The sequence below is a fragment of the Gastrolobium bilobum genome, unplaced genomic scaffold (assembly GCF_033153095.1).
Source record: "Gastrolobium bilobum isolate Gb01-03AN ecotype WA unplaced genomic scaffold, APGP_CSIRO_Gbil_v1 utg1885, whole genome shotgun sequence".
Taxonomy (NCBI): Eukaryota; Viridiplantae; Streptophyta; class Magnoliopsida; order Fabales; family Fabaceae; genus Gastrolobium; species Gastrolobium bilobum.
Genome location: NW_026899589.1, coordinates 372,464 through 386,059, shown reverse-complemented (window position 1 = coordinate 386,059; position 13,596 = coordinate 372,464). Strand labels below are relative to the sequence as shown.

At 33.9% G+C, this 13,596-nt stretch overlaps 2 protein-coding genes across 2 annotated transcripts; both read right to left on the bottom strand.

Annotated features, from left to right (window-relative positions):
• Window positions 1–2,245: 2,245 nt before the first annotated feature.
• Window positions 2,246–8,872, bottom strand: LOC133291733 (protein RKD5-like). Its single transcript, XM_061490043.1, has 3 exons — window positions 8,818–8,872; window positions 8,302–8,456; window positions 2,246–2,458 (listed from the first exon to the last, which is right to left on the bottom strand). The coding sequence occupies exons 1-3, from the start codon at window positions 8,870–8,872 to the stop codon at window positions 2,246–2,248; spliced, it is 423 nt and encodes a 140-aa protein (XP_061346027.1).
• Window positions 8,873–10,256: 1,384 nt separating this feature from the next.
• LOC133291800 (dirigent protein 19-like) lies at window positions 10,257–11,246 on the bottom strand. Its single transcript, XM_061490131.1, has one exon. The coding sequence runs from the start codon at window positions 11,223–11,225 to the stop codon at window positions 10,653–10,655; it is 573 nt and encodes a 190-aa protein (XP_061346115.1). The 5' UTR covers window positions 11,226–11,246; the 3' UTR covers window positions 10,257–10,652.
• Window positions 11,247–13,596: the final 2,350 nt, after the last annotated feature.

The following is a 13,596-nucleotide window of genomic DNA, read 5'->3' as shown; positions in this document are numbered from 1 at the left end:
GCCAATGATTTCGTGACACGTGATCACATTACATACCAAATTCGCTACCACTAGTAGCGAATTATGTTCAGTTAGCTTTTTTATGTGAAAATATGCCACGTGTCACAAAATCATTCACGAATATCAGTCGTAGCAAATTACATCACGTGACAGTCTGATAAAAAGTACTACTTACGTAGTATTTGGGTAAATATTTTTCAAAGCGTGACACTTTGATCGATCTTCCAAACCGCGAACCTGTTTATGTATGTACGCGCAAAGGGTATAAGAAATATGTAAGAGTGTTGTCAAAGAAAAATGATAAAACATAAAATGGTCAAAAAAGAAAGGGTTCCATTTTTTCTATAGTTGTGGTCGACCGATTCTCGTGTTTTTTTCTAAAAAATAAAATAAGAATTCACCAATAGATCTTGATAAAAATGTATTTGTGACAAACAAAGTATCTCTGTCATTACATAATGGGTTTTGCAACGCTCCTTTCACTGCAAAATTTGAGAATTTGCAGCTAGTACAAAAACATGGTGGCTCCACCATTTTTAAAAAATAAAACAAAAAAAGAAAAAAAAAATGTAGATGAGTGTATGGCAGAAGGAAATCACTTCTGCAGAAGTGATTTCCCCTTACATAATTTACATTCTGGCTGATAATGTTACAATTAAAACCATTTATTTTTCTTTAGCAGGATGCACAATACTACAAGCTTTGGTTGCATTTACATAGTCTTTACGGGAATAGTGAGCATGGACAATACCAATTCTTTTCAGGCACTCATCAATCCTTGGAATTAACACCATAGTATGTATCAAAAAAAAAAAAAAACATACTAAACTTTGGCTCCTTTTGATGTTTGAACTTTGAACTCCACTCCATTTGTACTTGCAGGATGCTTGAACAGCTTGCACAATCTCATTACGTAAAATATAGGCTACACATATTAACATTGTCCTTAATAAAAAATATTAAATTATAATTGAAATGTAAATAATATCTGAAATTGAAAACAAAGTTCTGAAATATTTTATCTTATCGAATATTGTAATTTTAATATCTTATTTTATAATATTAAAAACAAAACATTAACTGTGTAATATTACTCAATGGATAATTAGTACCAACAACCCACTCAAATCTTAAATAAATTGCGTCTCCTTACTATTTTTCAATATTAAATATATTAAATAACAACGCACTTGATCTGAATCAGACCGCAAAAAATCCTACTCATCAACTCTCTTTTTCTTAGGAGGTATTAAAGGCGCATGATAAACCCTCTAAGTATTGTTATTTGTTCCCATCCAATCCACACAAAATGAAACTTAAAGAGGCATAATCAAAACCATTTCCAACCTATTGCAGTTCCATTAACCCAAATTTCAAATATACAACTCGTAAATTTATTATAATCCCAGTTTTTCCCCAGCCCCAATTAAATTTAATGTCGCTAGTTTGGTGGTGATATCATATCAGGATTTAGCTTGAAACAAATTTTAATGGGATTATCATTTTTCCTACTACTGAGATATAAAAAGGAATGACCCATCATTATTTTCTCTCTCATTTCTTTAGTGGCAGAAAAAAAAAATCTACTCCTAAAGCAGAAATGATAATCCCAATTTTAATAGATGCAAATAAGAGAAACAAACAATTTTGAACACTTCAAATAAAATAAGATCATTTGTAATTAAATAAAATTCATATAAATCAAATCATTATGTATGTAATAAAATTTGATAAATTTGAATAACAAAAAAAAAAATTACTAAAAAATGAATACGTATTTTATTATATAATTTATTAGAAATATTCTATTTTATATATATGGAAAATACTACTCTCATTTTAGATGAGGTAGTTATCTCCTTTTCTCTCACTTCGAAAATCGTGTCCCTTTTTTTTTCTTTTTCTTTTTTGCTTTTAAATAGCGGGCCATATTTGGATTCTCTCTGTAACATGAGAGAACTACTCTCATGTTACATGAGAGTAATATTACCCTTTATATATATGGGAAATACATCATATTTTATGCATGGGACTTTAGAAATTGATGCAGAGAAAAAGGAAAAGAAAACAAGAAAATTGAGCTCTAACTATAGATGATTCCCTTGAGTAGTATATTGCAATCCACATATAATATAAGTCAAAGTAAATTTATAAAGGCCAAAATGACCAATGGTGTAAAGGTTTCCGTGTCTAATTTACAACTAGCAAACTCTGGATTTTGTTGGTCTTTGACTCTTTGAAGTTACTAAGTGCTGGAAACTTCAGAACTCTGTATTTCAATAGCTCTAGCTTTGTGCCTTCTCTTGAAAACATCCTGCTTGAATCTCTTGGTCTCACTTTGTATGTCCATGAAGGGTTTCTTCTCTATGTTTTCCTTTTCATTCTCCAACATTCTTTGCCTCATTGTCACCGCCATGGAAGCAACCTTGTCCTCCAATTCTTGGTGTTTTGCCTCTTCCTGCAGGTGTCCTTCTCATAAATCAGTGAATGTTCTCCAAATTGTTTTTTTATGTGTGGGAGGAGTTTAAATTTCAATATACCAGAGATTAGAAGGTTGTCAAAATTGATTTTTCACTGAAAATCTATTTTTAGCTAGGTAAAAAAAAAAATACTCTCCGTTAAACCTTACCAACAAGGGGAAACAATGAGGACAATCCTTATAGACAGTCTTGCCTTTATATATTTGTAAAGAAGATGTTTCCCAAATTCAAACTCGTAACCTTTCGATCAAAAGAAATAGTTTTACCACAGAAAGGGCAAAAGGCTAAGATTTAATAGAACATATACAACAGCCTTCAGAAAATAGACAACACAAATGCAGAAAGATCCATGAATTAACATACGAACTTAAAATCAAGCAATGAAGTTAATGGTTACCTATCTAAGGAAGCCTCAAATACTATGTACATCAAGTTGAAATTTCAAGCCTTTATTAGAGGAATCTGCAAGACAGAACTCAAGATTAAATGTATCACGTATGATCAACATGGCAACACATTAAAAAAATTATGCCCAATAAAGGGTAAATAAAATATATTATCTCCCTCTTCTTCTTCTAATTCATCATCATTATTCTCCTAATTGAGTGTTTGCAGCTCACTAGATTATAAAAGCAATGTTGGCGAAATCCTCTTCTGTTTCATAATCACTTTGCTTTTGCTTGTTTCAAGATTTTAATAAAATTGGATAAGTATGAACCCCTAAAAAGACCTATAAAAATTTTACAAAATATTTTTCCATGTCCTTAAACGTAAATGCTAACACTATGCATTAGACTTCAAAGAACTTTTCAACAATCATTGACAGTACTTTCAAGTGAATGGTATATGGCATAAATTATAATTCCATTATTCAACTGTGCTGACTTCAAATAAGTTACCACTTATTCCCTCATTACATTTCACATGACAATATTAGTTGTACACACTTTAAAATTACACTGATGTTTGTAACGCCCCGTCTTAAAATCACGATTTGTTAACATGCAACATGGTATATAAAGCGCAACATATATTAATTAATTAGCGAAAGACTTCATGAAAGTCTCATTATAAGTTTATAACACATGGTAATTCTGTGAGATAACTTTTTCCTTTTTATTTATCCTTACATATTGCCATGCACACAATAATTATATTATTTCTATGAACTGTACTGCATATACATGTATAGAATCATCACTTGAATCCTGGTAACCATAATCAATGGTCGATGACTATCTGGATATGATAACTTGTACCATTTCAGACAGAGTCAAACAGACATCATAACGACTATAAATTGGACTAATCTAAGGATAAAATCCCACATGTAAACCTGTCACCTGAAATACAGAAAAGTCCAATCCAACATACATGTACTGAATATGGCTCTATGCCATTACATTTATCATACACATGACTTGTCAACATACATACATGATCATACATGCTGATAACTGAACATGTAATTGCGTACATGTCCGAGTGACAGAATATACATACATATTGTCTAATCATGTATTAAAATAATAACAGGCCATATACAACAGTGATTGGTCATACATTATGGCCTAAAAATATGTATTCAGTTTCCAAAAAGAAACTACATGCATGCTCCAATTGAGTCTTCTAGCCACCCTGAACGTGCCTCTTGCCCTGAGAGGGCTCTCCTGCTATTGGAGTCCTTGAAACATATCCCTAAACGGGATGAGATAAAAATATCGTAAACTCAGAGTTTATGGAGTGTTTCTCCACCCATGAATTCACTTCCTGCATAAAAGGTCAGAGGACATGATATAGCAGAAATCATATATTTCACAATATATCCAAAGACCTCTAGGGATGTATTCCGCAAAGAGAGTTCAAATAAATACTTTCGAGAACATGAGTCCTCACGGAAGATATACAAAAGACTTTCAAGGGCTGAATCTTGCAAAGAGCGTCCAACGAATACTTGAAGACCTCCAGGGGTTGTATCCCGCAAAGAGTGTCTAAACATATACTTCTAGGGGCTGTATTCCGCAAAGAGGTCATACATGGTGATCCAAAGGCTTGGTTCCTAAGGATCATACTTCCAAGGATTGAATCCTGCAAAGAAGTCCAAACGAATACTTATAGGGAATGTATCCCGTAAAGAAGTCATACATGATAGTCCATGAGAGGTGTTCCTACGAACCATACACTCTCAAGGGATGTATCTCGTTAGAAGGTACACACATGTATACGTTCACTGGCCATGAACCCTAATTCCACACATCACATCACATAACATCACGACATGAATATATCTTGCATGAATGCAACTATACAAATATCTAATATTCATCAATCATGTAACGTGAAACCGTAGTTCCAATGGACCCCTGGTGGAACAACAAAGTAGGAGAAGACTCCTAAACCAAGAGCTTACCTTTTGAAGCTCCCAAGGGAACACTTGCTTGAAGACCAAGAAAGCTATCCACACCACTTTCCACTCGCCTTGTAATCCCGAAATCACCTATTTCACTTAGGATATAGGAAACATGAATACTTGACATGATTATATGTTGACCTAATGTTCAAAATACCAAATAACTTATGGTTTCATAACTCACCCTATCCTTGAATAACAAGAACTAGCGCTTCTTATGCTTGCTTAATTTGGAACTTGATCTTCCTAAGTTAAGTCCCTTGATTCAACATTAATATCATAAATCAAAACACCATTAACCACCAAAACACATGTTACTTGTAATGCAAGAAATCAACACATTTGTATAAAAACTCAAAAATGGACATAGTGATTCACATGGTTATTAATATTACATTTTTCCTTGCCAATTCATGCCACAAAATAAATCATAGCCAATTACTCGATTATACATGATTTTTCATACAATTCTTGATTAAGTTCACATATTACTTAATTTACATGAACTCTAGGCCAAGCTAGGTTTTCACACTCTAAAATCACTTGATACATGCCTAACATTTGCTTTCAACCTCAACTTGAATTTAACAAACCTCCTAGGTCTAATTTCCATGTCTTGGCCGAATAGGTACCTAGGGGTCATCATGATCTTTAGTTTCATTTAAAAGCCAATACTTGGTCCATTTAACATTACAATGCCTAAGGACAAACAACCATTATCCATCATGATTTAAAACAAGATTCCAACACATTCTTCATGTCTAGGCCGAAATCACACCCTAAAGGGGTTCAACATATTTTTCAAACTTATATTCACCCACCAATTGATTCAATCCTATTTATCATGTTCAAGGATCATCCTCAATTATTGAAATTGAATTGAATCAACTTTTCACTTGTTTTTCCTTCGTAAGGCCGAAAATGCATAAAGAGGGTTTATGATGATTTTCTAACTTTTCATTTGCTATTTCATACCTCAATTGACACTATACAATCCTATGTATATTAACCATCATCAACATGTCATGAAACACACTTCTTGAACCCTTAATCAAGGTATGGTCGAAAATGACCTAGTGTGATCCATGAAGAATTCTCAACTTTCAACAATATTTACATGCTTTTATACATACTAAAATCATACATGAACACATTTCATCAATACATAATCAATTATTCATGCTTCAAGTGCATCCCCAAAAGTCAAAAAATGTTCATGAAACCTAAATCTTGAAACTCAAAGAATCATCCATTCAAAATAGAGTTTCTCACTTGAAACAAGTCCTAAGCCTCCTAGAGACCAATCTCCAAGCCTTGAATCAACCAAAAATCATCATTTATGTTCGGCCATGAATAATACCATGAAGAGAAAGATGAGAAAATCTCTTGATTCCAAGCTTCTCAAGGTGAAATGGCTTATGGGTTTTGTTCACAAGGACCTAGGCTACAAGTTTCATGTTGAGTGCTTGGCTTGAAAGTGAGTGAAGAAGAAATGAAAATTTGGAGAGGAGAGGGAAAGAGAGGCACAATTTTGGGGTGGTTGGAGAATGAAGGAGGAAGATGAGTGAATAGTGACACTTAAGTCACTTAAGTATTTTAAAATAAAGTCACTTGTGGACTTTGACTTTAACTTACGAAAAATGCTATTAAATCCTTATGTTTAACTCATTTAAAACCTAAGTTTTTTCACTTAATCCAACTTAACTAATATCATTTCTGTTAGGGGTGTTAACGGGCCGAGCTGAGCTGAGCTTTGATCTTAACGAGCCAAGCCTATATTTAAACGTATCAGACTGGCCTTGGCCTGTTACCTGTTACGAATATAATATTGGTCTGTGACCTGATTTATTTACAAAAAATAAAAGTCTGTCTTAAGCCTATGGCCTAGTTTATTTATTAAAAATAAAAACTTTAGCTTCCAATTTGGAGCAGTATTTAACCCATTAATCATGCACTATCACTATCAGCACTGATATGTATTTTTTGTAAGAAAATAATAGTTGTTTCTTTTATAATAAAAAAACATATTAATATTAAAAATTCAAAATAACAACCACCACCTTTACTTTGCGCTTGTTTTTCCTTCTAGCATTTTCGTCCACATTCTAGGTTGAACCCCACCATCAACCTTACTTTTTTTTTGGTCATGTTTAATCTTTCTACATCGCTGGAATGTTCATCTTGAATAATAAAAAGTCCTCACCAAAAAAACAAACAATCAAAAACAGAAAGAGATTTCCAAAATCAAAAGGGGCCTTCATCTGAATCTCCCTAAATATCCATTTTCACGAGTCGGGTATTCAGAGCTGGTTTTCCGGGTTCGAATTCCTCTTCTTCTTTCTCTTTTCAACTTCTAGGGTTTCGAATTCGACGATGGCGATGCAGACGGGGAGGAGCAGGGTGGTCGAAGACTACTTCGTCGGGAAGCAAATCGGCACAGGGTCGTTCTCGGTGGTGTGGCACGGTAGGCACAAGGTGCACAGAACCGAAGTAGCGATAAAGGAGATCGCCACGCTTCGCCTCAACAAGAAGTTGCAGGAGAGTCTCATGTATGAGATTTTTATCCTGAAGCGGATTAACCATCCTAATATGTTAACAATGCCATCAATCACCACAAATCATGGTCATTGAGGAAAAGTGCCTCGAACAAGGAAAGGTCGAAATAGAGACAAATATGTTAGGTCTGCGTTTGCTGGGTTAGGGACGGTGGAAAAAAGGTTAACGTAAACGGGCCGGCCTTGAAGGCTTTAAGGCCGAGCCTCTCATATACAGCCTGAAGCCTTTTAACTAATCGAGCTTTTACATGAGTACAGATCTGAGCCCAACAACTTACAAAGGCGGGCCGGGCAGATGGAGGCCAGGCCCAAGGCCCCTGACGGGCCCCTGGCCTTATTATCACCCCTAATTTCCGTGTCATGAAATTCCCTAAGAAATAATATTATCCATAATAATTGAGTTTAGGCCAACTTTTGCATAATTGCAATTTGGTCATAAACTTTACCATATTTGCTCTTTGACATATGTAATTTCCCATAGTTAAATTTTTGGCCCTAAATGACTTGATTGACATGAATTGTATCCTTGTTTAAATTGTCATAATAATTCCATGATTAACTTGTCATAAATTCCCTTTACACTACTTATTAGTGTGGTTTCTACAGAACTGCTATAGCGGGTTTATTAGCACTTGATTTCTTGAACAGTTGTTAATTTCTTGCTTACATGACTTGTTATTACATGACTTGGTGTTACATGACTTGATATTACATGATTTGATACTGTGGGTTAAAATATTGGTTCAAGAGGTAGCTGCAAATGGATAGCAGTTTTCTTAAAATTAATATGCATATAGCTAGTTAGAGAGAGTGGTAAAGTCATCATCACAATAAAAAGAGGTGGAGTAAGAAGGACCTGAAGATCATGAATGAGACTATCAAGTGATTTCATCTTCCTATGACGCCAGCAGGGAATACTAGATTCTCTGCACTTTCTCTTGAGAACAGTAAGCTCAACATTTAGAATTCTTGATGCTTCTATAATTAGCATATCAAAGTACTTGACCAAATCTGATAGAAATTTTTGCTACATGGTTACTGGGGGCAAAAAAAGTAATTTATTGTTTTTTTAATAAATAATTACATAAATATAATCGTTTTGAAATTATTTATACAGGTGTAGCAGTCAAACACGCTTACATGGGGCGTGACCCAATGGAGAGAGACACGCCCATGTGGGGCGTGACCTAAGAGAGAGACACGCCCATATGGAGCGTAACCTAAGAGAGAGACACGTCCATGTGAGGCATGACCAGGAGAGAGACACGCCCAACATGGGCGTGACCTCCCTTAATATAAAAGCATGTTTTATTATTCTTGACAACATTCATCTCTTCTCTGCACTGTCATTGTCACACCACTACCCCCTAACCTATAGCATCAGGCGTTGGAAGTAGTAGTGAGTTGTTGGAACTTGGACGTCGCATAGGACATGACTAGTGCTATTAATGATGGTTGCCAATTTCTTACCCAAATTTTCCTCGTACTCATAAAGGCTACAACTTTTTCCTTTGCCAATCTACAACTTTTACTAAAAGTACTTTTTATCTTAAAAAAATTTGAGAACCGAGACAAAGCTCATTTACTTTGGTTGGTAATTGAAAGAGAAGAAATTTATTTCCGTAAATAAAATACATGAATAGTTTCAGAACGAGACTACAACTCATTTATCTTAATATTTCCATAAATACACAATACATGAAATTGAAAGAGAAAGCCATTACTAGACCAGGGAGGTCACGCTCGTGTTGGGCGTGTCTCTCTCCTGGTCACGCCCAATGTGGGCGTGTCTCTTTATTAAGTCACGCCTCACATGGGCGTGTCTCTTTCCATTGGATCACGCCTCATGTGGACGTGTTTGACTACTATACATGAGTAAATAATTTCAAAACGACTACATTTGTGTAATTATTTATTAAAAAAGCAATAAATTAATTTTTTTTGCCGGTTACTGGGCACCCTTTTTTTCTTCTCTACCAAACCTGCAAACTCTAACCTTACCTTTTTTTTAGATATACATAACGTGATTAATTCAGCACTCTCGCCCAAATATGGAGGCAAACTCGCCTTATTTAGGCAAGAGTGGTCTCACTTTATTTAGGCGAGACAAGCTCATTGGTAAAATGGTTCAAAATGATAAATTTTTATAAATTTTTATTAAAATAATAATATTTTAATTTTTTTTCTCTCTAATTCAATAGGATTGAATAATGTCAGCAAAAAACGGAGTTATGTTTTGTTGATGATTCGCACGTCGCATAACATGTCTTGAACTTGAAATAAGGCGATATTTTCACCACCTTAACTATTCTTTAGAAAATATACTTGGATTATTCCTTGATTTAAAAAGCAGCTTGCAAAAGCTCTGGCTCTCTCACAAAGCATGGTCATAGGATCAAGCGTGACACCACTTTCTTCCATTAGTATCAGTTTGTCATCTTTACTTTTTGCTTTGTCTTTCGGGTTTGTTTTGACCTAGTCCATACATAAAAAGATAAATAAATAAATTAAACTTTTCATTTAAAAAAAAAAAAAAAAAAAAAGCTTATGTAAGTTTGTCAAACTTCTCGAAGACATACAGTTACATGAAATAAAACATATGATAGTCAATTAGTAAAATCAAGCAAACAGTTGTTTACTGCCTTAGTTAAGCTCTTGAAACAAATAAAATTCGTATGATAATTGCTGGTGAGTTTTACTACATTTGGGAAGCAGAGCAGGGTCAAGCTTGGCACCGCATTCTGTCGTCAAGATTATGTGCCATCTTTCATTGAAAATTTAGGTTGCTCGTGAGTGTGAATACATTGCTTTTAATTTGAACCTAATAGTCTGCTTTCTTGTCTCATTAACAACTTTAAGAAGGATCATATTTATCTCTGCCTTTGCCCACACTGCTACAGTCTAGTTCTCATCCTTCTTTCTGCCAAAACTATTTGATACTAGGTCATGTTTATTTCAGAAACTGCTCCAAGGAAGCTTTGTAATACATGAGTTTTCAACTAAGAACAAACAGAGTTCTAATCAATACTAAAAAAATAAAATTACTAAGATGGCACCTTACCAACATGAATCTACACCCCAGAAACCACAAGTTACTGGCTAGCAAGAAATTCAATTCACACAGAAGCAATGTGGCCTAATGTAAGAAAATAATAATAAAAGAAAAAAAGATATGATCCATTGCAATTGGAAGGTGCCAGTGCCCTTTTAAGAGGCTTGAGTTGCATATGGAGGCCAGTAAAGATGAAATTCAACTTTGTAGACAACTGCAAGACCCTTTAGATCAACTGGAGAAGCGGTAACATAGCCTTGCACAAACAAGAAATCTTCAGTGCCTCCTACTACTGGAAGATTTGAAGCCTTGATGTTATTTGTGCCTCCAACAACGGAAATGGACCCCTTGTGATGCTTTAGACGCAGAGTTAACTTGGCAATTGAAAGGCTGAGAAGCCCATCATTGCTAGTGGTGAAGGTAGTTCCTTCATCAATTCCAACTACTTTTGAGGATCTGTTAGCTGTGACAGTCAAAGGGTCTTGAAAGACAAAAATGGTACCAAAAGGGGCTGTGGTTGCTGTGATTCTTGGCCCTCCTTCCACGCCATTTACTATAATATATCCTGTTTTGTTTACGGTTTCATGTTGAAACAACGAGAAGTGAAGGGATTTGAGGTGTTGGTGTTTGTGTTTGTGTTGGTGGTGATGGGAGCCATACGTGCCCTCAAATGGGATTATGACCAAAAGCAAAATAGCAAGAGCATAGTTATGCAAAGCAAACGCCATAGCTTCACTTGTTAACTGTGTTTTGATCTCAAAAGAGGGTGATATATCATTATATGCGTGGCACAAGACTTGTTTAACATTATAGCGTGAAATGCTAGCTTGTAGACTTTTGTTGCCGTATGGTCCATGGTAGCTGATAGCATCAATGAAAACGATGGCTAAGTCATTGCAGTTCGATCGTTCAGTCTTCTAAATTTTGTGTTTCTTCGTCGTATGTAGACTCTAAAATATGTGTGAATCATCCAAGAACTTGTAACATAAGTGTGTCTCTAGAAGCCGTGTAGAAAGAGTCAAATTACCCTCTTCTGCATTTGCGTGCAATTAAAAGTATATGATTATTTCCAAAACAAAAAAAAAAAAAAGTATATGATTATCTGTCCATGTTTGCACTTTCATAAAGTGAATGTATGTAAGACGCGTCTTTCAAAATGGATTAGCCACTATGTAATTAGTTAAGTGGTGAATTGGAACACAATTACTAAGTCAAAGTTACGCCACTTTATATAAATTGGGTAATTCAAATTGATTCAATTTTAATCACTTTCTCTTGTCAAAGAAGAGGGCAAATTGATTTTAGTGTGTGAACATTAGCTACCTTTAAGACCAGTTGTAGGATTCAAGTGTTCATATTGGTTATTAATATGTTAAAGGAAGTCTATATAAGTGGGATGACTCATGAATTTAGTGCCTTGATTTTGGGTTGAAATATAGTGTCAAATTTACTTGATATAGAGATGTAGTCTTAATTCATTGGTGGTAGTCCTCCCGCCATGGGTTTTTCCCAACCCGTCATACAATAGTAAGAGTCGGGTTGGACTTTGGCTAACCAGGTGTTTGGCTAGACCAATGAGATAAAATTATTACTTGCGTATCATGGATAAACTTATAAACTGAACAATTTTGATTGAGTTTAATATAAGGTATAAGATATACTTATCACCAAAAACATTTATCGCTTTATAACCAATCTAATTACCGTTGATTTTCGTTAATCTAATGATTATAATTTATTGAAAATTATTGGGTTGCACTTATTAATTTAATATAATATTGACTTGAATAAAGAAAATTGGTGGTAAAATAGTCGAAGCAAAACTGCAAAATAGTAACTTAAATAAAGCTCATGCAAGGTGATCAAATTTTAGAGAAAACGCACATATTTTGTTCAAATAAAATAATGCAAACAGCTGTTTACTGTGGAATTTATATGATAATTTCTGGTGAGTTTGATATAGTTGCGAATTATAATGAACATAAAAATATTGTGTAAATATCATAGAATCAGTTGCATACTGCCATAGTGGCCCTTGATTTTATATGATATAAAAACGTTGAATTTTGACTATGGTTAAGAATTACGACCAAAAGATCATCTTCGGTATATTAATTGTTCAAGCAATAGAAACAATATTTTAAAATTTTAAAATATTCAATTACATGTAACTGTCATGATTTATTTAAAAGAAGGAGAAGAAGAAGTTTACTATTTTAAAGAAGTTTTTTTTATGTAACTTGAGAGTCCAATAGAAAAACATATGTGGATTGTTTACCGAAAAAAAAAAAAACATATGTGGACTGCATAGTGAGCATGCTGTTGAATTAAAATTAAAATACTACTTAATAAATTTCAAATTAATCTCTGTCGTTGAAAGTATTCCTCTCATAATACCTTAAAGTTTCTCTCTGCCAAGTGGCAAACCACGAACCTGTTCATATGTGTAAGCGCAGGAGTATAAAAAATACGTAAGAGTGTTGTCAAAGAAAAATAAGACAAATGATAAAACATAAAATGGTCTAAAAAAAAAAAAGTAATCTGCCATTACATGATTTACATTCTGAAATTTGACTGATAATGTTACAATTAAAACCGTTTATTCTTTATAAGGATGCACGCACAGTGGCACACTGACTATGAGCTTTGGTTGCGTTTACACAGTCTTTATGGGAATACTGAGCATGGACAATACCAATTCTTTTCAGTTACATACAATAATTTAAAATTTCAATGCTGAATGCATACAGAGTTACATACTTCACTCCCATTTCATATACCATTGCCTAATCTCCTAAATGTAAAATATTGTCCTTATTTTATAAAATATTAAAAATATTCTTAATAAATAAAACATTAACATATAATTGAAATATAAAAAATATCTCAAATTAAAAACAAAATTCTGAAATATTTTATCATATTGAACGTGTAATGTTAATATCTTATTGTATATTATTGAAAACAAAACATTAACTACTTAATATTACTCAATAGATAATTAGTACCGACAACCCACTCAATTCTAAATAACTAACATAAAAACAACTTACTCTCCTTACTTTTTTTTCAATTTAAAATATGTTAAATAACAATGCA

What these genes read in the sequence shown, in the direction of transcription:
- LOC133291733 (XM_061490043.1), bottom strand. Translation starts at nt 8,872, where the DNA reads ATGCGACGTCCAAGTTCCAACAACTCACTACTACTTCCAACGCCTGAT. An exon ending in TCCAACGCCTGATGCTATAG is followed by an intron (nt 8,457 to 8,817) that starts GTTAGGGGGTAG and finishes AATTTCTATCAG; the next exon opens with ATTTGGTCAAGTACTTTGAT. An exon ending in GTCTCATTCATGATCTTCAG is followed by an intron (nt 2,459 to 8,301) that starts GTCCTTCTTACT and finishes GGACACCTGCAG; the next exon opens with GAAGAGGCAAAACACCAAGA.
- LOC133291800 (XM_061490131.1), bottom strand. Translation starts at nt 11,225, where the DNA reads ATGGCGTTTGCTTTGCATAACTATGCTCTTGCTATTTTGCTTTTGGTC.